Source organism: Callithrix jacchus, chromosome 10 (assembly GCF_049354715.1).
Source record: "Callithrix jacchus isolate 240 chromosome 10, calJac240_pri, whole genome shotgun sequence".
NCBI lineage: Eukaryota > Metazoa > Chordata > Mammalia > Primates > Cebidae > Callithrix > Callithrix jacchus.
Window position 1 is genome coordinate 22,297,803 of NC_133511.1, and position 25,084 is coordinate 22,322,886.

The following is a 25,084-nucleotide window of genomic DNA, read 5'->3' on the forward strand; positions in this document are numbered from 1 at the left end:
TCAAGGGTTCAGGATGCCTCTTTTTCTTCCTTCCACTAATTTCCTGTCAATGGGGCTTTGCTGTTGTTTTTCCCCACACGTATTTATCGAGTGTGTGCCCTGTTAGGATCACAAGAAACAGATACGGATAAAGAATGAGCTGCCACCTGGGTGCTCCCAGTCTAGTAGGGGAGACAAAAATAAAAATGAAATTAAAATTAAAAAAAAAGAAACCCAAATAAGTATATTAGCAGTCTGCTAAGTGCACACAAACACAGAGATGTAAATGGTGCTATGGAATCATGAAGGAGCTAGTGAATAACTCCAGTTGGGGGCCCCTCATTCCTCTGAAGAGCTGGATGTTGTCAGGTGAATTCCTATTAGATTCGCAAAGGTGTTGGAGGTAAATACCATTGAGTCATCTCTTAGGTGCCAGTCATAAACCATGGCGCCTTACAAACATTGTCTTCTTATTCAGCACATGAAACCTCTGCAGTTAGTTTTGTTTTTTTTTAATAGACTCTCTGTTCTGTGGCCCAGGCTGGAGCGCAGTGGCACAATCTCGGCTCACTGCAATGTCCGCCTCCTGGGTTCAAGCGATTCTCCCGTCTCAGCCTCCTGAGGAGCTGGGATCACAGGCATGCTCTACCACGCCAAGCTAATTTTTGTATTTTTAGCAGAGATGGGGTTTCTCCACGTTGGCTAGGATGGTCTCGAACTCCTGACCTCAGGTGATCCGTCTGTCCGCCTCGGCCTCCCAAAGTGCTAGGATTACAGGCATAAGCCACTGCTCCTGGCCTGCAGTTGGTATTAATAAACCCATTTTACAGCTGAGGAAACTGAGTTTATTAAGCATGCACCATGATGAAGTGGCAGAGCTGAGTCCCCAACACAGGTTTTCCTGGCTCCGAAAACCTTTCATTAGATCCATGTTTACGGTGCCTTGCTGGTTTATTTTTGTTCCTGGATCGCAGCTTTAAACTTGCACGCAGAGCTCTAGCACCCTGACTGGCAAATAAGCATTACCGGCAATGCAGCCAGCTGCTGTTTCCTGTGTTTAGAGAACCACATTGCAGGAAAGTGTTTCAAGAGTTGTTTTGAGTGTTGATTCTGTTCCTCTCTGTGAAAGTGTGGATGCCATTCTGAGAAAGAGAAAGGTGACACAGATGCTCAGTGTTCTGTGGCAGTTCCCATTTGGTGGGGATTTGGAGAGGAATTTAGATGTCACTGGATGAGATCAGAGTCTTTGTTCTGTTTGGTTTGAGACCATGTGGCATCATGAAATCAATGGACTGTGAGGTCAAAGTTTAGAACTAGCTCAGCCGCCGACCCATCCTGTGACTTGGGGTAAGACGGTTTATGTCTGCCTTGCCCATCTGTGCAATTTAGTTCTTCAAAGCTGCAAGGAGCACCTCTGAGGAGCCAAGCACTGTGGGTCCATGGCCCCCGGAGATAAACAGGATGGAATCCTGGCCCCAGTGAATTCCTGAGATTGGGAAGGGGATAGACACATAAACAGAAAACAATCACAAAACAAGGAGCTACCTGCTGAAGGCAGAGCCCATTTTCCTCCAGTTTGCAGCGGACCATGTTAGAACTGCAGGGTATTTGGAACTTCTTTATAATTAAGTAGAGAGTGAGAGCTTACATTTGTTGTGAACCTACTATGTGTTGTGAACCTACTATTTTACTCTTTTCTCAATCCTGAGGAAAGTAGTAAGCAGTGCTTCTGTTTTACAAATGAGAAAAGCAAGACAGATACGTTAAAGGATTTATCTCACTCAGAAGTGACTGTGCCAATGCACATACATTCATCTGGCTTTAGACCCCTCAGCTTTCCCACCTTACCCTAACTGCCCTTGCAAAGTGACATTAAAAAATTTTTTTGGCTGGGTGTGGTGGCTCACGCCTGTAATCTCAGCACTTTGAGAGGCCAAGGTAAGAGGATCGTTTTGAGCCCAGGAGTTTGAGACCAGCCTGGGCAACAAGGCAAAACTCTGTTTCTACTAAAAAAAAAAAAAAAATACAAAACTGACTGGGTAGGGTGGCAGGCGCTTGTAATCCCAGCACTTTGGGAGGCGGAGGCAGGCGGTTCACTTGACGTCAGGAGTTCGAGACCAGCCTGGCCAACACAGTGAAACCCCATCTCTACTAAAAATACAAAAATCACCCAGGCGTGGTGACAGGCACCTGTAATCCCAGCTATTGAGGAGGCTGAGGCAGGAGAATCCCTTGAACCTGCGAGACAGAGGTTGCAGTGAGCCGAGATTGCACCAGTGCATTCCAGCCTGAGCAACAAGAGTGAAACTCCATCTCAAGAAAAATATATACAAAAACTAGTTGGGTGTGGTGGCGCAGGCCTGTAGTCTCAGTTATTCTGGAGGCTGAGGTGGGAGGATCGCTTGAGCCCAGGAGATGGAGGTTGCGGTGAGGCAAGAATGTACCACTGCACTCCAGCCTGGGTGACAGAGCCAGACCCTGTCTTAAAAAAAAAAAAACCTAAATAGTGACATTCCAGCTTCTCTGCACTATTGAATTGTTGTCTCTGTCTTTCCCTTAGGCTTCCTTCTGTGTTTCCTGGCATCGCCTTCTGGCCCTTCCTGCTCACCTTTGCCTCCCACCCCCAGGCCCTTCTGTGTCTCAGCCACCTCTATGAAAGCCGCCTTTGTCACTCAAGCCCCTGCATTTTCAGTGCCTTTGGGTTTTGCTTATGTTTGTTGATGAATCCATGGATATCTTCCTGGGTACATTTTTCTCTTAGATGAAGTGTTATACAGTTGGCCCTTCATGTCCATGGGTTTTGAATGTGTGATTTCAACCAATCGCAAATGAAAAATATTAAAAAATTGCATCTGTACTGAACATGGACAGATTTTTTTCTTGTCATTATTATTATTATTATTTTATTTATTTATTTTTGAGACGGAGTTTCGCTCTTGTTACCCAGGCTGGAGTGCAATGGCGCGATCTCGGCTCACCACAACCTCCGCCTCCTGGGTTCAGGCAATTCTCCTGCCTCAGCCTCCTGAGTAGCTGGGATTACAGGCACGCGCCACCACGCCCAGCTAATTTTTTTGTACGTTTAGTAGAGACGGGGTTTCACCATGTTGACCAAGATAGTCTCGATCTCTTGACCTCATGATCCACCCGCCTCAGCCTCCCAAAGTGCTGGGATTACAGGCTTGAGCCACCGCGCCCAGCCTTCTTGTCATTATTTTTTAAGCAATACAGTATAACAACTATTTACATAGCTTCTGTGTTGTGTTAGATGGAGATGATTTAAAGTGCACAGGAGGATGTGCATGGGTTATATGCAAATCCTACACCATTTTATATCAAGGACTTGAGGATTTTGGTATCCGAGGGAGGTCCTGGAATCAATCCCCCATGGATATCAAAGGAGTACTGTACATTCTTTTCAAATATTCTCTCCTTCGAGAAAATTTCTGAGGTTGCATTGTCCATTCCTAACTCCTCTACATACTACATTCCCATCTCGAGGCGGAATGTGTTTATGTGCATCTGTGCTGCCCTGGAGCATTGTAGGACCTGATGCCATGCCTCTGGTGGAGCACTTACCATTATCATATCAACAAGGTCAGCTTATGTCAGTTTTCCAGACTAGACTGTGACTCCTTAGAGAGATGGTGTCTTAGTCTTTCCTCTTTCACTAGCCCTTTGTGGGGTGCCTGGTACACAGTAAACAGTCATTTCATTTATTCATCTCTTTAATAACCTTTTATTAACATTTATTCTTTCATATATCCTATGCTAGGAAGATCATGGTAAGCAAAACTGAACTTGTCTCTGCCTTCATGAGCTTAATAAAGGTTTGTTGAAGGAAATGGAAACTGATCAACTAACCTATGAAAGAAGGCTATACTGCCTTAGCTTGGGCTGCCGCCTCAAACTCCTGACTTAAGGTGATCTGTCTGCCTCACTTCCCAAAGTGCTAGAATTGTAGGTGTGAGCCACTGCGCCCAGTCAAGGGCATTAATCTCATCATTAGCATTCCTCCCATGACCTCATCTAACCCTAATTACCTCCCAAAGGCCCCATCTTCTGCTTCTTATTTTTTTTGAGACGGAGTTTTGCTCTTTTTGTCCAGGCAAATGTGCAATGGCACAATCTCGGCTCACCACAACCTCCACCTCCTGGGTTCAAGCAATTCTCCTGCCTCTGCCTCCTGAGTGACTGGGATTACAGGAGCCCGCCACCATGCCCGGCTAATTTTCTATTTTTAGTAGACACCGGGTTTCTCCATGGTGGTCAGGCTGATCTCAAACTCTGACCTCAGGTGATCCACCTGCCTCGGCCTCTCAAAGTGCTTGGATTACAGGGAACCACTGTGCTTAGCCGGCCCCATCTTCAAATACCATCATATTAAAGGTTAGGGCTTCAATATATGAATTTTAAGAGGAAACAATTTGGTTCAGTTTGTATCAGCCATCAATGACCTTCTGGATAGAATACCTATATGAACTGAATGGTGGGAATTTGAGGCCAGGTGGGACCCCACTGCATCCTCCCACACCCCTGTCAGTTAGCAGGGGGCACAACCTGTCAGCTAGCAGTGGGGGGACCATGCTCTCTGCCCTTCTTTCCATCGTGGCTGTGCTCAGCCTAGATCTGTCTGGCTGACCCATGTTCCTTTGGGTCCAGGTGTCCAATAAGAAAATAGAGACCACAAGAAATGAGAAGGGAAATGCCCACAGCCTTTGGTTGTACAGGTGGTACAGGCCGAATCTCTTTCCTAGATCTCTCACTATTCCCGTGGGGTCACTTCCACATGACTCACTAGTATGCTTGATGATCCGGCAGGCACTGCCACCATCATCCCAGGACCCGCTGCCCAGAGGCTGAAAGGTGTGTTTTCAGGAGCTGATTGACCCCTATGCTCCACAAAGTAGTCAGTCAATGGGAGGGGCTGCCATTCCCAAACTCTCTAAGAGTTTCAGAGCATTCAGAGTTTAGAATGCTATGGAACAAATTCCTCCATCAGTTAGGAGAATGAGCATCCACTTATGAGGCATGGCTTAGGGAAAAGGAACCACACACCAGGATTTAGAAAGTATGGGGTCTAGTCCCAGCTTTTTGCTTGATTTGCTGCATGATCTTGGGCATTTCATTTGTTCTATTCCAAATAACATGCGTATACCCCATGAGGTACCAAGAACTGTGCTTGGCTACTGGATATGCAGGAATAAACAAGGACACCTCTGCGTAAGGGTCTCAGTATCATAACCACGTAATTCAGGCTGTGAAGAGGTCCATTAGGTACTAAGCGACGTCACTAAAAGCCGCGTAGCCCAGAAAGCACAAGACTTAGGGACCTGGGAAGGATCCACTCCAAGGAGGTGCCACTTGAGCTGAGGTTGGGAAGACACGAAGTTGGGCAGTTGTACATGTTGAGGGTGAAGGGGTGGGGCGAGGGGTGATAGTATAGGCGAAGAGGTCAGTGCCTGCATAGGCGAGATGGATGAGAAATCATGGTGCACCAGGGGAGTGTGTTTGGGGCAGTGGACTGGAGAAGCTGGAGACAATCACATTGTACTTGGGAGTCTCAGTTTATTTTAAAGGTTCTGGAAAGGCGCCGAAGGTGGTGAGCAAGTTCACGGCATAACCAGATTTGTGCGAGAGAGCCTAGCGTTGCCACTCAAAATGTGGTCCTCAGACCAGCCCTTTTGATACCATCCAGCAGCTTGTTAGAAACATAGAATCTCAGTTCTACCCCAAACCACTAAGGTAGAATCTCCACTTTAATAAGATCCTTAGGTAACTGGGATATACACTGAAGTTGGCGACACCTTGATCTAGAGCAAGGACAAGCAAACCCTGTAAATGATCAGAGAGTAAGTATTTCAGGCTTTGCTGACCATGTGGTCTCCGTGGTGGTCTCTCGACTCTGCTGTTTTGCAGTATAAAAGCAGATAGGGATGATTTATAAACAAATAAGCATGACAGTGTTCCAATGAAAGTTTATTTGTGGGCACTGAAATTTTAATTTTATATAATTTTCATCACTTACAACATGTCGTTCTTCTTTTGATTTTTTTTTTTCTTTTCTCTTTTTTTATTTGAGATGGAGTCTCTTTCTGTTGCACAGGCTGGAGTGCAGTGATATGATCTCAGCTCACTGCAACCTCTGCCTCCCAGGTTCAAGTGATTCTCCTGCCTCAGCCTCCTGAGTAGCTGGGATTATAGGTTCCTGCCACCACGCCTGGCTAATTTTTTTTTATTTTTAGTAGAGATGGGGGTTCACCATGTTGACCAGGCTGATCTCGAACTCCTAACCTCATGATCCACCTGCCTCCGCCTCCCAAAGTGCTGGGATTACAGGCGTGAGTCACCACACGTGGCCAATTATTTTAACCACTTAAATATGTGAAAACTATTCTTAGCTCACAGGCTGTACAAAAGCAAGAGGTGGGCTGGACCTGCCCCGGGCTGTAGTTTGCTGGCTCTTGATCTGTAGGATTCTGGATCTTCAGCTTCACATAAAACTTCCTGAACGATATGCTTCAGGGAGTGATTGTGAAGATCAAAGGGGCTGGGAAGGACACCTAAACTAAGTCCTTATTTTCAGATGAGGAAATAGGGACCCAGAGTGGGACAGTGACTTGTTGAGAGTAGCACAGCTTGTAACTGGTTAGGAGACCAGGAGAGGCCTGCTGCCTTCTAAGCAAGTGCTCTTCCTTTATTCTGTGTGTAACTGATTTGAAAGGAGAACCAGAGTCCTATATTGTTTCCTCCACAACCAAAGCAGAGTAAAGGATGCATAAAAGGCAAATTAACCTTCTTTCTGAAACGTTACAAATGGTTAGTTATGGGCTTTTTAATGTCAGAGCTGCTGTGTCAAAGCCAAAATGGTGTGAGCAGCCTGTCCTAGGGAAGTGTGTTGTCCAGAGCAAGACCCAAGGCATTTCAACACCTGAAATAAGATACCGAAGTCCTTTTTTATTTAGCAAAATAAAAGTTAGATTAGGTGCTATTTGGTAACAGATGAAGTTTGGCTAGAAATTCAATTTATTCCTATTTGTTTTTGTTGAAACCTTGCTCTTTCACAGTAATTAATGAATCATTCATTGTAATAGTTACTTAAAAGCATAATAGAGTGAATCAAGCATTCCATTTGTTTTCTTATCCAACACTGTAGGATGTCTAAGTGATTATTCTTACAGCAAAATCCAAGACGTTGATTTTTAAAAATCCATCCAACGTTTCTACATATATATCCCAACTCTGGCCCTGTTTCTTCTTATTCCAGCCAGATTCCTCAGTCAAACAGGAACAGTGCTCACAGAGGAAATGGAGTTTTGCCTTCTTGTACCTCCGCTGCTTTGCTTTTGGACACAGAAAGGCAATGATGAGATTGAGAAAGTAAGTCCCGGACAAGCCAACTGAACAGGCCACTCTGAAATCACATATGCAAGGAGGTCCTTGGGGAACGTGGATAAGCTTCCCTCCAAAGAAAGCCAAGTCCTGGGAAGAAGGGGCCTGGTCATCCACTGTTTGAGTGTTCTGTTCCTTGTTCTTCCACCCTAACGCCGGGCTAGCAGGCTGCCTGCAGGGATAATAGACACAGATTCATATGCATCCTCCTGTACACACACACACACACACACACACACACATATACACGCACACGCGCACACACACACAGAGGCACATGCATGCAAACCCACATGCTTACCCCTCTGGCTTGCTTGGTCCCTTTAGGGTTTAAAAAAAAGATGCTTCTATTTTGAGGCTGGTAGAAGCCTGTTAGGTTACTGAGTGCTTTTGGGGAAGAGATACAGAGAGACAAGTCATCTGTTGCCATCACACAGCTGCATGGTCAGCGCGTCTGCGATCCACGATGCTTTGCCTAGGCTTGGGAAGCCTTGTGTGCTGAGTGTGGCAGCAGCAAGGCTGACTCATCACTGCCACCCCGGGTGGCCTAGCTCTCAGAACAAGATTGGCCCATCTCCTCTCCGTTCTCCCTGCCTTGTCAAAAAAGCACTGGTTGTGAATCATCTGCCTAAGTACAGCCACTTGGGAAGCTCGGAGGGATCGCTGCAAGGACAGCGAGTGCAAATTCTCCTCCTGTGCAGTACCCTGCTGATGCACTCTGAGCCTTGGACAAACTGCTTTTTCTTAAATAATTAATTATAATAGTTTTGATTTATTTAGTAGTTGACTGTGTGGCTGGTACAACGGAGCCACCATCAGACACAAGTCTGACCCATGACACCAAGCTGCCTCTCACTGTCCTGTATGAGAGCTCATCTCACCCTCATGCCACTTCTTTGTTGTGGATGGTAGTTATATTCCCATTTTATTTTATTTTTATTTTTTTGAGACTGAGTCTCGCTCTGTCACCCAGGCTGAAGTGCAGTGGTGTGATATCGGCTTACTGCAACCTCCACCTCCTGGGTTCAAGCGATTCTCCTGCCTCAGCCTCCCGAGTAGCTGGGATTACAGGCACCTGCCACTGCATCCAGCTAATTTTTTTTGTGATTTTTAGTAGAGATGGGGTTTTGCCATCTTGGCCAGGCTGGTCTTGAACTCTGATCCTCCTGCCTCAGCCTCCCAAAGTGCTGAGATTACAGGAGTGAGCCACCATGCCTGGCCTATATTCCCATTTTATAGGTGGGAATGCTGAGGCACAGAGAAGTTCGCTTGTCCCAGTTGTGGGGCGAGGAGTGACTCTAATCTTCTGACTCCAAATTTCATATTCTTTCCAGTCTACCTTTCCCGAGTTTTGTTTGTTTGTTTAGACAGAGTTTTGCTCTTGTTGCCCAGGCTGGAGTGCAGTGGTGCGATCTCGGCTCACTGCAGCCTCCGTCTCCTGGGTTCAAGCAATTCTCCTGTCTCAGCCTCCTGAGGAGCTGGGATGACAGGCAGGCACCACCACACCCAGCTAATTTTTGTATTTTTAGTAAAGATGGGGTTTCACCATGTTGGCCAAGAGCTCAGGTGATCCACCTGCCTCGGCCTCCCAAAGTGCTGGGATTAGAGGCATAGCCCAACCTTTCCCGAGTTTTTATCTTTCCGTGTGAAAAGTTGAGAAACACTTCTTTCTTCTTCATTTGGTTCTTGGAGCCTGAGATGCACATCTCTTTCTAACTGAAAGCTTCTTTGAGAAAGATGGTAATTGGACACTAGGGGCTGGCTCTCCTCTCTTTTTCTCCTGGCAGGGCTAGAGGAATAACCCAGCTCTGGGGGGCTGCCTTGTAGCCTCCTCTCCCCTCCAAGAGGGAGCTGCACCAAGCCCAGCACTTGGGTAAGCCTGCTCTGTAAAATTCACCAGTCACCTATAGTAATTAGAAATACAAAAAATTACTGATTAAAAAAATTAATGGAAAATTTCTAACTTATCCTAAGCTACTGAGAATAGTATAATGAAACAAATGCATCAAGCAATTCATCCCTGATCCTATTCCGTCAGTACCACTCTCTTCCCCACCCTCCCCCATATTATTTTGAATTAAATTTTAGGGCCAGATATGGCCCTAAAACATTTCTACTGAAAATATAAAAAGTAGCCGGGCATGGTAGCAGGTGTCTGTAATCCCAAAACTCTGAAAGGCCAAAGCAAGAAAATTGCTTGAGCTCAGGTGTTTGAGACCAGCCTGGGCAATATAGTGAGACCCCATCTCTACAAAAAATAAGTAAGTTAACCAGGCATGGTGGTGCATGCTGCTAGCCATGGCTACTTGGGAGGTTAAGGTAGAAGGAGAGGTTGAGGTGAGAGGATCCCTTGAGCCCTGGAAGTCCAGGCTGCAGTAAGCCACTACTGCACTCCAGCCTGGGGACAGAGTAAGACCCTGTTTCAAAAAAAGGAAATCTTAGATATCTCATTTAGTTTGAAAGTATTTCAGTTTGTGTCTCTAAAAGACTATGACTCTTTAAAATATGACCACAGGGGCTGGGCACGGTGGTTCAAGCCTGTAATCCCAGCACTTTGGGAGGCCGAGGTGGGTGGATCACGAGGTCAGGAGATCGGGACCATCCTGGTCAATATGGTGGAACCCCGTCTCTACTAAAAGTACAAACAATTAGCTGGGCATAGTGGCGCACGCCTGTAATCCCAGCTACTCGGGAGGCTAAGGCAGGAGAATTGCCTGAATCCAGGAGGAGGAGGTTGCAGTGAGCTGAGATTGCGCCATTGCACTCCATCCTGGGTAACAGCAGCAAAACTCTGTCTCAAAAAAAAAAAAAAAAAATGACCACAGGACTGGGCGAGGTGGGTGGCCCATACCTGTAATCCCAGCACTTTGGGAGGCTGAGGTGGATGGTTGACCTGAGGTCAGTTCGAGACCAGCCTGGCCCACATGGTGAAACCCCATTTCTACTGAAAATGCAAAAATTAGCCAGGTGTGGTGGCAGGTGCTGGTAATCCCAGCTACTCAGTAGGCTGAGGCAGCAGAATCATTTGAACCCAGGAGTTGGAGGTTGCTGTGAGCTGAGATTACACCACTGTACTCCAGCTTGGAGGACAGAGTGAGATTCTGTCTCAAAAAAATAATAGTAGGCCGGGCGTGGTGGCTCACTCCTGTAATCCCAGCACTTCGGGAGGCTGAGGTAGGTGGATCACGAGGTCAGGAGATTGAGACCATCCTATCCTGGCCAACATGGTGAAACCCATCTCTTAAAAAAAAAATTTAATTAAAAAAATAGTAAAAATAATAAAATAAAATAAGACCACAGAATCATTATCACAAAAGAAAAATGATTATTTAATATCATCGAATATGTAGTCAGTGATCACATGTCCTCAATTGCCTTATAATTTAAAAAAAGCAAAAAACGTTTTCTTTGTGTGTGTGAACCAGATTTCAAATAAGGTCTATACTTGAAATGGAGGGTTGTATCTCTTTTTTTTTCATTATTTATTTATTTATTTATTTTTTTGAGATGGAGTCTCGCTCTGTCACCAAGCTGGAGTGCAGTGGTGCGATCCTGGCTCACTGCAACTTCCGTTTTCTGGTTTCAAGCAATTCTCCTGCCTCAGCCTCCCGAGTAGCTGGGACTACAGGAACACACCATCATGCCTGGCTAAGTTTTTTTGTATTTTTAGTAGAGACAGGGTTTCACCATGTTGACTAGGATGGTCTCGATCTCTTGACATCAGGATCTGCCTGCCTCGGTCTCCCAAGGTGCTGGGATTACAGGTGTGAGCCACTGTGCCTGGCCTGTGTTCATTTTTTAAGAGATTTTCAACAAGACTTCCAAGCAGAGGCTGGAAATCCTTATATAACTGAGACATCATTTGTCCAGATGTTTCATCCCTTGATTCTTCTGGTTCATCAACATATCTTCACATGTCCGTGGTCTGAAACTGCAGTGTCTTGCCCTGGCTAGAGGAAAGTACTATCTTTTTTCCACCGGTCTGGATCTTCTCCTTGGATTAACATTAAGTTTGCAGCTGATGTTTCTGCAGCCTCAGAATAGGAAAATAGAGAGGGTGAAAGTCCATTGTACCTTCAGTGGGAGGAGAACTTACCTTGTTTTTCTTCTTTATTTGCTTATTCTCTGTCCCAAATACCCTCCCCCAGGATGTAGCTTTCTGATAGCAAAGACCTTGTTTCTTTTTTTTTTTTCCTAAAAAAAAGAAAAAGGAAAACAAACAAGGGCCTTCTGTCGCCCAGGTTGGAGTGCGGTGGCACAATTTCAGCCCACTGCAACCTCTACCTTCCCGGGTCAAGCGATTTTCCTACCCCAGCCTCCCGAGTAGCTGGGACTACAGGCACATGCCACCATGCCTGGCTAATTTTTTTGTATTTTTAGTAGAGACAGAGTTTCACCATGCTGGCCGGGCTGGTCTCAAACTCCTGACCTCGTGATCTGCCCGCCTTGACCTCCCAGAGTGCTAGGATTACAGGTGTGAGCTACCACGCCCGAGAGCAAAAACCTTGACGTCTTATTCGTTACTCTGATTCCCTGCCTGGCAGAATGCTTGCCACAGAGCAGGTGCTCAAAAAATACTGTAGAGTTAAATGATTTGTTTATCTTTGTCTATTCTCTGCCTAGAATAGGGTTTCCCTCTGAAAGTGTCTGCCTGTGAGTACTCCAATTTGTAGGCAGAGGTGGAGTTTTCAAAATATAAAGTGTTTTAACCAGACCCATCCCCATGATAACAACAGCACCTCTCTCTTTTTTTTTTTTTTTTTTTGAGACAGAGTCTTACTCTGTCACCCAGGCTAGAGTACAATGTCACGGTCTCGGCTCACTGCAACCTCCGCCTCCTGGATTCCGGTGATTCTCCTGCTTCAGCCCCCCGAGTAGCTGGGATTACAGTCGCATGCCACCATGCCTGGCTAATTTTTTTGTTTTTTTTTAGTAGAGATGGGGTTTTACCATATTGGCCAGGCTGGTCTCGAACTCCTAACCCAAGCGATCCACCCACCTTGGCCTCCCAAAGTGCTGGGATTATCGGCATGGGCCACCACGCCTGGCCAGCACCTCTCATTTTTATAGTTTGTTTTGTTCTACAAAGCATTTTCTACCTCGTGGGGTCTTCCTTGAGCTTCATAGCAGCCCTATTAAGACAAAGCCTGAACAGATGATGTTACCAGCATTTATTGAGGAGAAAATTGAGGCTCTGAGAAGTTGAGTGAGTTGCACAAGCCCGCACAGCCAGGGAGAAGCAAAGGGGGTACCGAACCGAGGCCTGCCCGGCCCTCTTTCTGGCACACCCTGCAGGACCACCAGGCCCTTCTCCTTTTTCTGCTCACGAAAAATAAAGACTAAAAAGCAGGTTTCTTCCCAGGTCACTTCCTCCCGGAGGAAGTCCAATCCCAACTATGGCCTTAAGTGGTTTGGAGTCCTTTGGGGAACAAGATATTTGGGGCTGCTTAAGTGCTTAGCAAAAAGTCTGCCAGACAAAGCTGAAGTGGAGCCGAGACAAGCAGATTTTTTTTCTCTTATGAGCTGAGTCATGTCGAGGAAGAGACAAAGGCCACAAGGAGAAATATGTGAGTAGACTGGTCAACGCGCATGGTCGAGCGTTGGGCAGTGGACTCAAGTGCAGTTATTCTGGGAGGAAGCACAGGGCTTGACTCCAGGGTGTCAATCTGGAAGCAAGCGTTCCTCCTAGCCGGGACCCAAGGATGCTGTTGACAGTGGAGAGGTAGATTTATTGGAAAGGTGGAGATGGTCTTAAATGTTAAGAAAGCAACCATAAAACTTGTCTTGCTATTTCTCCATGATCATCTTCTTCCTGGTGCTCCTGTGTCTCCAAGATGAGAGAATTTTCCAAGTCATGAAGCCAATTCTGTACTGTCTTATCTCCCTATCCTGCCATCCGTGTCTCGTTTAAATACCTAATAATAATGATAACGATCATAATAGCTGAGCAGAAGTTACACATGAATTTTGTTTTATTAAGTGGTTTTATTTTTGCTTCTCTGCCTGACTTCTTTAGAACATAGGGGTCTAGGCCAATTGGTGTGGCCGGTGCCCCAGTCTTGGAGAAAGAACAGTTCTACTGCCTTGTTTTCCCACTTATTCACTGCATACCTTAGGAACAAAGGGAAAAGCTGAGGGGACCTCTTGGTTTTGACTGGGGAGATGTCAACTGTATAGGATCTGAGCCTGTTAAAGCACTCCTCAGGATCCAGACACTGAGAGGGATGGGAGTTTGCTGTTGGTTCTTCTTCTTTTTTTTTTTTTTAGAGGGAGTCTTGCTCTGTCACCCAGGCTGGAGTACAGTGGCACAGTCTTGGCTCACTGCAACCTCCACCTCCCTGATTCAAGCAACTCTCCGGTCTCAGCCTCCTGAATAGCTGGTACTACAGGTGTGTGCCACCACACCCGGCTAATTTTTGTATTTAGTAGAGACAAGTTTTCACCATATTGGTCAGGCTGGTCTCGAACTCCTGACCTCTGGTGATCTGCTTGCCTTGGCCTCTCAAAGTGCTGGGATTACAGGTATAAGCCACTGCACTCAGCCAGCTTTTGGTTATGTCTTTTTCTTTTCTTTTTTTTTTTTTTTGAGGCGGAGTTTTCCTCTTGTTGCCCAGGCTGGAGTGCAATGGCACGATCTTGGCTCACTGCAACCTCCACCTCCTGGGTTCAAGTGATTCTCCTGCCTCAGCCTCCCAAGTGGCTGGGACTATAGACACACACCACCATGCCTGGCTAATTTTAGTTATTTTTTTAAAATGGAGGCACGGTTTCACCTATATTGGCCAGGCTGGTCTCGAACTCTTGACCTCATGATCTGCCCACCTCAGCCTCCCAAAGTGCTGGGATTACAGGTTTGATCCACCGTGCCTGGCTGCTGTTGGTTATTTCTGAAGGACTTTTAAATAGCCCCAAAATGTAAGAAGTAATATATGCTTGTGTAAGTTTTGAAAAATATGGAAAAACACAAAGAACAAGCAAATACCATATTATTTATAATCATATTTGCATGAAACAAAGTTGAGGTTATTACTTCACAATTTGCCGCTAGTTATTTGTCTAAACATTTTTCCATCAATTATTTGTCTAAAATGATTTCTCCTGCGTTTCTAGTACATGAATATACTATTTAATCAGTTTCCTATTTTTGGAAAACCAGGTCATTTTATTTAGATGAATATTCTTACACATACATTTTTGTGTCCTGAATAGCAGAGTGAGATGAAAAGTCTTTTGTTTTTTCTTTTGTAAAATAGTGGGTTTTTTCCAGAAAACTCTCAAACTGTTTTTCCTCTGCCCTTACACCACAACAGCAATCATCAACACTTAGGAAGGCTTCTGTGACCACACGTGGAGGTTTTTCCCCACGCAGCAAGCAGTGGACACCAGCTAGCGTCCTCCAATTCAATTCCAACACTGTCTACCTGGAGATAGCCTCTGATCCCACAGCGGGAGGGCTCAGGCCCCAGACTGCCCCTGTTTCCTTCAGACACCAGTTGCAAGTCCAGGCCTCTGAAACTTCTGACTGCCTGCCTTCAAGTTGGAGTTACCACAACTCCCTCTTTTGGTTCAATTAATTTGCTCCACAGACCTCAGGGAAACACTCACTTATGTTTACTGATTTACTATAAAGGATATTGCAAATGATACAGTTAAGGAGATGTGTAAGGTGAGGTATGGGGGAGGGGGTATGGAGCTTCCATGACCTCCCCTGGTGCCACCCTCCAGGACCCTCCATGTGGGCAGTCCACCAAACCCCTTCGTCTTGGAATTTCATGGAATCCTCATTACCTCGATATTTCTTCCCCCAGGGTGGGAACTTCTCTGGAGAGGGTCTTACTACCGGAGGCCTGCTTTGGAAGATTAAAGTCCTGCCTTAGGGCAGGTGAAAGGAGGGTGGAGAAGGTCACAGAGATTCTGTTTCCTGAGGCCTACTGCACTCAACATTATTACAAAAGACTCAAGGGCTGTGGGAGTCATGAGCCAGGAACCAGGGAGGAAAATCGATCTATCTATATAAATATAATGAGGATTATATATTATAATACATGTAGAGTTCTTAGCACGGTGCCTTACATATAGTTAGCTCTCCATAAATGGTAGCTACTATTCTGAGCTGACTTTCCATCTGATTTTTGGTTTTATGAAGTGAAATGCTAAGTAGAATTATGTTCTCATGGTTTTGAAGGAGGTGTGGTTGCATTGTGTTACCCTATCTGCAGTTCAGGTAACCTCTGTGATGTCTCAGCAGCCTCAGAGATGGGGTCCTGATACTCAAACTGCTGTTGTCCCAAGCATCCATTGCCAATATCTTCTGGCCTCTGAATCGACTGACTGTCACCAGCCCAGCAGCTGCTAAAGTTTAGATATACATGCACGGAGAGCCAGTGAGAGACACACAGTGCTGTGCTCCCTCCAACACTCATCCTGGTCGCCTTATTTCACAGCTTAGTGCCTCAGTTGTAGGAATGATGGGTGAGGGTGGTACGAGCTGCTATTGGAAGAGGATTCTCCTTCGGGCGCAGAACCTGGGAGAGTTGAGTCAGACTTGCCATCTTGCGCTCCGTAATATGCTACGAATATCACAGTATTTCAGAGCTGGGGAACTTGATCATTGGGCCGGATCCTCTCCCTTCTTCCGTGAAAGGCTGAAGCCCAGGGTGCTTAAACGATTTACTGAAGGCCACGAAGCAAATGAGTGGTAAAGCCAGAACCAAACCCCAGGTCTTCTGGATTCCTCCCCTACACAGGATTCTCCCCCTGGGTGATGCTCATTTCCAGCAAATGAAAGGTCATGGTTAATTTGTTGTCCAGAGATGTTTGCCTCTCTCCAAAACGGTGTGTTTCTCCTGAGAGGGTCATCACTGGGAAAACGAAACCACATTGCCGTGTGTTCTGCTCTGTGCCTCTGCTGGGCCTTTCCTGCAGAGAATTCTGGTAACATCATCAAGAAGCAGGAAGGTGGCTCTGATTCCTTTTCTTTCGTCTCAAATTTTATACAATTATTTGAAGCTGGCTTTTGTAGGTTAAAGCCACTCTTTTCTGGACAAAAACTTCTGCAGCCAAGCAGCATTTCTCTGACTTCCTTGGGTGCAAACTAGAGGAAACTGGCCTTTGTTAGCTCAGATGCTTTCAACACAGGGCTGTGAGTGAAGAAAGAGCAGCTGTAACCCCCTCTTCTCTCGTGCAGAGAATGCAGTTCTGAAAACCGGGCCAATATTTTCTCCCACTGGGGTGCTGCTGGACTCTCAGTTAACTCCTTAGTCAATTGAAGGCTTAAAATCTTTATTGAAAAGTGTTTTTATTCAGCTTTCAAAGATACCAGTTCATCTGTTATTGCTGTAGCCACCCACCACTTAACACGGGAAAATCCCAAAATGTCAAAATGTGGGTATTTTACAAATGAAAAAGAGACATTTTGGGAATCAATGAAAAGGCTGCCTTGCCTGGCCTTCTGCTGGGTAGGTGTGGAGCTGGCGATTTTGCTGAGTCCCATGGCTTGAGCAAAAGCCTGTGATGGCCGTTTGTGACAGGGTCCTGTGCTTTGGGCAGGGTTTGCTTGGTGGCTTAGTTGGGCTCTCAGAGGGCACAATCAGTGCTACTCCCAGGCAGGCCCAGGTCCATCTGTCCAGGATCTGGCTTCTGATTATTAAGAAGGGCAGTAGGTCAGACAGGGTAAGCTCTTGTCGCCTTATTTCACATCTTTGTGCCTCGGTTGTGGGAATGACGACTGAGGGTGATGTGTGCTGCTACTGCAAGAGGTCAGGCCAGAGTGGTGGTTAAGAACACTGGAGCAGGCCTGACACTTTGGCTTACACCTGTAATCCCAGCACTTCAGGAGGCCGAGGTGGGTAGATCACCTGAGGTCAGGAGTTCGAGACTGGCCTGACCAATATGATGAAACCTTGTCTCTACTAAAAATACAAAAAATTAGCCCGGCTTGGTGGCATGCACCTGTAATCCCAGCTACTTGGGAGGCTGAGACAGGAGAATCGCTTGAACCTGGGAGGTGGAGGCTGCAGGGAGCTGAGATCGCACCATTGCACTCCAGCCTGGGCAACAAGAGTAAAACTCTGTCTCAAAAAAAAAAAAGAGAACACTGGAACTTTTCAGACTTCACTCCACGTGCTGGCTCTGCCACTTAAGTAATCTTGGACAAGATTTAATCTCCCTAAACCCATATTTCCTCACTTGAAAATTGGCATCAATAGAAGTACCTGCCCTCACAAGATAGGGATAATTAAATGAGATAATGGTGACAGAGTTCCTGGCAGATAGTAGGTACTCTATATATGTCAGCAACAAATTTAATATTTTTATGGTTGTACTGAACTCAACTCCAGGGACTTTTGGGATTGCTAAGAGAAGAAAGATGAATTTTTTTTACTAAACATTAGTAAAATATATTCTTACTAAACATTCATTCTTTTCTTCAGGCAGTATTTAATATCTATTGATTACTCACTATAAGATGCCAAGCCAGGCTCAGTGGCTCACGCCCATAATCCCAACACTTTGGGAGGCCAAGGTGGGCGGATCACCTGAGGTCAGGAGTTCGAGACCAGGCTGAACAACATGGTGAAACCCCATCTCTACTAAAAATACAAAAATTACCTGGGCATGGTGGCACATACCTTTAATCTCAGCCATTAAGGAGGTTGAGACAGGAGAACTGCTTGAACCCAGAAGGTGGAGGTTGCAGTGAGCCGAGATTGTGCGACTGCATCCAGCCTGGGCGACAGTATGAGACTCTTGTTTCAAAAAACACAACAACAACAAAAAGATGCCAAGCATTCTCTAGACACAAAAACAAGAAGCTCATAATTTACTGAATCATAGCAGCTTAGAAACAAAGAATTGCACTGATGTGGGATACACCCTACAGTAAAGGTGATATTCAGGGGGTATGGTGGGAACGGAGAGGAAGGAATGCACCCTTGGCTTGGAGAATGGGCCCTGAGAGCCTTCTCAGCACGAATGTGGAAGAGAGTTTGCATATTGTCCAGTGCACTCTGGTCAAAGACACAGTATGTGCTAAACTCGAGAAGAGAAAGGCAGGGTTTGTCATGTACGATCGGAGAATACGGGGAAATAGCCAGAGATGCTTTCATTCCACACATGTCTATGGAGTGTCAACTAATGCCAGGTACTGACAACAGAAATAGAAGACACATTCCTCCCCTCAAGGAGTTCAGAGATTGGTAGGGAGAGAAAGGACAAATACATTTGTGATTATAAAGTGATAAGTGTGTGGCGGGCACACTGAGAACAATGTCTGTTCTCAACCCAGAGTGATAAGGAGAAACCATCAAGGGAAGATCACACACCCTAAGACTTGAAGATTTTGGAGTTGACCAGTTGGAGGAAAAGGAAAACAATCCATGGAGGGCACAGGATGGCAGGATGGACAAAGTCATGGAGGGATGAGTGGGCATGGGTCATGGGAGAAAAATAAGCCTGTAAATGAGACTGAAATAAAGCATGATGACTGGGCGTGGTGGCTCATGCTCGTAATCCCAGCACTTTGGGAGGCCGAGGCGGGCGGATCACTTGAGGTCAGGAGTTCGAGACCAGCCTGGCCAACATGGTGAAACCCCATCTCTACTAAAAACACAAAAATTAGCCAGGCGTGGTGGTGCATGCCTGTAATCCTAACCACTGAGGAGGCTGAGGCAGGAGAATTACTTGAACCCAGGAGGCAGAGGTTACAGTGAGCCGAGACCACACCACTGCACTCCAGCCTGGAGTCTCCCTCTTTTGTCCAGGCTGGAGTCTCAAAGAAAAAAAAGACAAAGAAAGAAAGAATGAGACTAAGCGATGCATCCATTCATTCAGTCAATCACCCAGTTGTGTTGTGCCTACAATTTTCATATGTGACATTCGAAGTCTGGGGATGCAATGATGGAGGCCAATCATGAGGCGGACTAGGGAGTGCAGATGGTAGCAGGTGGGCCATTCGGCCTGATTTGAGTGATATGCAAATATGACATAGAGAAGTGATGAATCACATAATGAAGAATTTTTCTTTTTGTAATTCTAATTACAAAGGGTGAGGTGCTCAGTTCAGAGCCTTTTATCTTTAAAACCTCTCTAGTACTTGTTAATCTCTTTTTTATGAGAGCTATACACCTTAGGTTCAGAACACTGGCAGCAAGAGGATGTAACAAGAATTTAGTATTTTTTTTTTAATAAAGACGGGGTTTCACCATGTTGGTCAGGCTGGTCTTGAACTCCTGACCTCAGGTGATCCGCCCTCCTTGGCCTCCAAAGTGCTTGGATTACAGGTGTGAGCCACGACGCCTGGCTGGTATTATTATTTTTTTTAATGGCAAGTGGTACTAGTTTTCTGTTTATGGTAGTCATCACATTTTCTTCAAAAGGTATTTGAATAAAAGTAGATGAGTTATTTTAATGAAACTTACTTAGGCCAGGATGGTGGCACATGCTTGTAGTCCCAGCTACTCTGGAACCTGAGAATTGTAGGCTACACTGCGCCATGATCGTATGAGTGAATAGGCACTGCACTCCGGCCTGGGCAATAGAGCAAGACCCGGTCTCCAAAAACAAAACTAAAAAAGGAAGGATGGAAGGAGGATGGAGGAGAGAGGGAAGGAGGGAAGGAAGGGAATTACTTACAATATAGTATAGATAGAGAAAAACTAATGAGTTGATGATGGAAATGGCTGAAGGCTTGAAATTCTGTCATTGATGATGGGAAGCCAGTGGAGGGAGTTTTAAGTTTTAAGAGTTTTAAGCACAGGGAAGGAAGAGCTCGAGCTCCTAAAACAAGACCTGTTTGGGCTATGGGTTCCTTGAGTGTCAGGATTCAGTGTGTCATGTTGGATTTGAGATCCCTAGCTCCCAGCACAGAACACTCAGCCTGTGCTTAATTTGAGGTATACCCGGGCATGCCATTCACCACTGATCTGCTTTATTTTTTTTTTCCTTCCTTCTTTCCTTCCTTCCTTCCTTCCTTCCTTCTTCCCTCCCTCCCTCCCTCCCTTTCTCTCTTAATTTCTTTCCTTTTTTTTTTGGAGTCTCCCTCTTTTGCCCAGGCTGGAGTGCAGTGGTGCAATCTCAGCTCACCACAACCTCTGCCTCTCAGGTTCAAGTGATTCTCCTGCCTCAGCTCCCAAGTAACTGGGATTATAGGTGCCTGCCACCACGCCCGGCTACTTTTTGTGTTTTTAATCGAGACGGGTTTTCATTATGTTGGCCAGGCTCTTGAACTCCTGACTTCAGGTGATCCGCTTGTCTCAGCCTCCCAAACTGCTGGGATTACAGGCATGAGCCACTGTGCCTGGCCCACTGATCTTCCTTAAAATTCAAAACCTTGCGTTTATTTCTTCTATCCACTCCTGTCATCACTCAGTCGCATGGATGCTTGGAAGGAGCTCGAAGTTCTGGCATGATCTGATCAGAGCCTGTGGATGGGTAGGAGTTTCCAGTACTCATGCCAGCAGGCTGGTGAGCATATGCATCCGACTCCTCTGCAAACATGTTGAGTCCTCCTAACTTTGATAACACTTCAACCCCTCCTGGGAATGTCTCCTTGGGCGGTGAATGCTAATAAGTGTCTTATGTCAAAATAGGAGGGCGGTTTACCATATTGTTTTTCAAGTAAAGATCAGGCCACCAGGAACTCTACTGTGACTCCAGTGGGTCACTGGGGTATTTGTTCATAGCACAGAAAAGCCAACCCAGCTCTTTTGGGGATACATCAGTAATCTACATAGCAGCCATTTGATTTTGAAGATTGGAGTTTGGGGGAAGTTTGAAGTTTTGTTTGACTGCTAAGAGGAATTAGTTCTCAAAACATTTTTCAAACTCAAGTAATTGGACTCTCCAAATCAAACACCAGGAATGGTGGCATAACTGACCACTAGCATTTCAGTAGCTCTTAGGAGACTCTGTGATTTCCTTTTCTTTCCTTTTTCTTGTCTTTCCTTTTCTTTTCCTTTCTTTTTTACTTTTTTCCCATTATCCGTAAGCATTTATGCACATCGCGGTGGGTTTTTTTCTTTTCTTTTTTTTTTGAGACCGAGTTTCGCTCTTGTTACCCAGGCTGGAGTGCAGTGGTGCGATCTTGGCTCACCGCAACCTCCGCCTTCTGGGTTCAGGCAATTCTCCTGCCTCAGCCTCCTGAGTAGCTGGGATTACTGCACATCATGTTTTATGCGTTATGATCCTCTTAGTGCCCTGGACGTGCTGTTTGGACCTTCAGTTACACTGTGCCTCACTCCTTGGAGGTCTGCTGATGCTCTGGAAAGACAGAGGAAAGAACTGCCTTGCAGCACTTTTGAATTGCATATTGATTCCTGCATCCTAGCCATGCCCAAAGCCGTTTTAAAAATGAAGTTTTTGCCGGGCGCGGTGGCTCAAGCCTGTAATCCCAGCACTTTGGGAGGCCGAGGCGGGTGGATCACGAGGTCGAGAGATCGAGACCAACCTGGTCAACATGGTAAAACCCCGTCTCTACTAAAATACAAAAAATTAGCTGGGCATGGTGGCGTGTGCCTGTAATCCCAGTTACTCAGGAGGCTGAGGCAGGAGAATTGCCTGAACCCAGGAGGCGGAGGTTGCGGTGAGCCGAGATTGCGCCATTGCACTCCAGCCTGGGTAACAAGAGCGAAACTCCATCTCAAAAAAAAAAAAAAAAAAAAAAAAAAAAAAAATGAAGTTTTCATTTACAGCTACAGGTGGTAGTTAAGAACTTTTGGGAAGTTACTCAATAGACACATTGAGCTATGTTTCCACTCAGCCTGATAACCAAATAGTTTTTTATTTTTATTGTATTTTAATTTTTATTTTTTGAGACAGAGTCTTACTCTGTTGCCTAGCCTGGAGTGCAGTGGCGCGATCTCTGCTCCCTGCAACCTCCGCCTCCCGGGTTCAAATGATTCTCCTGCCTTGGCCTCCTGAGGACCTGGGATTACAGGCACCTGCCACCACGCCCAGCTGTTTGTATTTTTAGTAGAGACGAGGTTTCACCATGTTGGCCAGGCTGGTCTCGAACACCTGACTTCAAGTGATCCACCTGCCTTGGCCTCCCAACTGCTGAGATTACAGGAGTGAGCCACTGCACCCAACAGTACTACATTTCTAAAGCTGTACTTTTAAAGACTTCAGCTAAAGACCAGAACACATAAGTTGCATGTGCGTCTGAGCTGCCGCCCACCCTTCCCTGGGCGGTGTTTCGTACTGCAGCCACATCAGAGCAGCATTGCAGGTAGCTGACGGCCCCTGCCTTCCCATCTGTACAGAATATACAGAGAGAAGCCCAGTTCTGGGGCAGGCCAGAGTCTGTTGACAGACACATCTCCTTATCTTGTTTTCACATCAGCTGCAGCACGATTTCTGTTGAGAGCAAGCGTGGGTGGGGGTTCCTCCCGTCCTGCCCTATGCTAGCTGTTAAAATAGGAGGGCGGTTTACCATACTGTTTTTCAAGTAAAGATCAGGCCACCAGGAACTCCAGTGTGACTCCAGTGGGTCGCTGGGGTATTTGTTCATAGCACAGAAAAGCCAATCCAGCTCTTTTGGGGATACATCAATAATCTACATAGCAGCCATTTGATTTTGAAGATTGGGGTTTTGGGGGAAGTTTGAAGTTTTGTTTGACTCCTAAGAGGAATTACATAGTTCTCAAAACATTTTTCAAACTCAAGTAATTGGACTCTCCAAATCAAACACCAGGAATGGTGGCATAACTGACCACTAGCATTTCAGTCGTGTTTGCCAGTTGGCAAAGTACTTTTACATAGGTGATTATTCCCTTTTTTTTTTTTTTTTTTTTTTTGAGACGGAGTTTCGCTCTTGTTACCCAGGCTGGAGTGCAATGGCGCGATCTCGGCTCAACACAACCTCCGCCTCCTGGGTTCAGGCAATTCTCCTGCCTCAGCCTCCCGAGTAGCTGGGATTACAGGCACGTGCCACCATGCCCAGCTGATTTTTTGTATCTTTTTAAGTAGAGACGGGGTTTATTACAGAAAAGAAAACTGAAGCTCAGAAATCCAAAGTCACGTGTCTTATAGCCAGTCACTGAGGGCACTAGAATTCAAACCCAGGTCCACTTCCTCCCACTTCTGGATCCTTTTTCCTCCACCATCCTCCCTCACCCTTGTTTCCATCTTCTTGTCCAACTTGAGTTGTTTATTTGCTGCTTCAGCATGCCGCACCTCAGTGCCTTGATAGTCAAGACTCAGCGCGGGCAGGATAGCCGCACTGAATAACTGAGGATTGAGTCATTGCATTGCACCATAGACACACAGGCTTACAGCAACTTAGAATAAAGTAAAGGGGAAGCAGCTGCTGTGCTGGGAGCTTCATAGACCTGACACTGTCCAAGGGGGAATACAGTTATATACCATCTCATTTAACTCTCAATCCCTGGAAACACATTTTCTCATTTTCATCTGACATTTAAGAGCACTGGGGCATGGCAATGAAAGGAAAGTTTCCTAAAGTTGCATAACTAGTCAGTGGTGGAGCCTGCATTTGAACCTAGATTTGTCTAATTCCAGAGCCAGGCCAGTCCAACTCCCACATTCTCTTGATGAGGAAACCAGGGTGGTGGAATGACTGCTCCGGTCCCACAGCAAATTAAGGGCAGAGCTGGGCTCAGCCATGTAATCTCAGTGTTCTTGCCAGTGTACCTGGCAGATCTTTCTTAAAGTTGAATTCTCCTCTGTCCTGTTAGATGAAAAGTTGTCAACGTTGCAATGACCTCCTCTGCCCCCACCCACACCCCCATAGTCATGCCAAATGTTTGTTGCAATTCCCACCAGGCATTGATTTCTACCGTCTGTTGCCCCACCTTCCAAAATCTTCCATGCCCCAAGTAACACTATGTGACCATTTATTTGACTTTTACATTTTCTGTCTACTTTGCTACAAGGCAGGAGAGAATGGTTTTGGGACTATAGAAAATTAGGATGGCATAAGGCTAAAGAAGAGCAAGAAGACGGATACATTATGTCATGATACCTGCACCCACAGTATAGGAGAGCCTGGGTAAATGTTTGCTAAGGCAGGTACCAGCTGTGAGGATACTGGAAAGCAGGTGTGGGAGCACCTTGGGTGTCGTGTGTGGAGGCTCACTGATTTGCTATGGTCAGAATCTTAAGCTAGTCCCCTCACTCCCAGTGATCCCGCAAGCCCCCACATTCCCTCCGCCTGACACCCAGCACTCCCCATGCCTTTGGAAATTTATTAGCTTCAGTATGATCATTAATGTTTGTTTTAACCTGAAGTTGTGGGTATAAATGTGTAGTGTGTACAGACCATATGCTGGGATTATTTTAATTTTTTATTTATTTACTTTTTTGAGACAGCATTTCCCTCTTGTTGTCCAGGCTTGGAGTGCAGTGGCTCCATCTTGGCTCACTGCAACCTCCACAATAATCGTTCAAGTGATTATCGTGGCTCAGCCGCCTGAGGAGCTGGGACTGCAGGCGCCTCCCACCACACCCAGCTAATTTTTTTTTTAGTAGAGATGGGGTTTTGCCATGCTGACCAGGCTGATCTTGAACTCCTGACCTTAGGTGATCCACCCACCTCGGCCTCCCGAAGTTGGGGGATTACAGGCGTGAGATACCATGCCTGGCCTGGGGTTATTTATTTATTTTTTCTCCTGGGATTATTTTTAAATCTCTTGGCCCCTGATGGAGGAGGGGCATGGGAGGGAACTGGTATCTATTAGGTGTCTGCTGTACCTAC

General features: G+C 45.9%; 1 protein-coding gene across 3 annotated transcripts in view; it reads left to right on the forward strand.

Moving 5' to 3' along the window:
- UBASH3B (ubiquitin associated and SH3 domain containing B) overlaps positions 1 to 25,084 on the forward strand; it is a 160,284-nt gene that overhangs the window by 19,573 nt on the left and 115,627 nt on the right. The window contains exon 2 of one of the 3 annotated variants that reach the window (XM_035264899.3): positions 7,247 to 7,359. The exons of the other annotated variants lie outside the window; for them this stretch is intronic. Within the exon in view, the coding sequence (XP_035120790.1) occupies positions 7,343 to 7,359 (17 nt within the window). The 5' untranslated portion in view covers positions 7,247 to 7,342. The remainder of the gene's footprint in view (positions 1 to 7,246; positions 7,360 to 25,084) is intronic. 3 annotated transcript variants of the gene reach the window in all.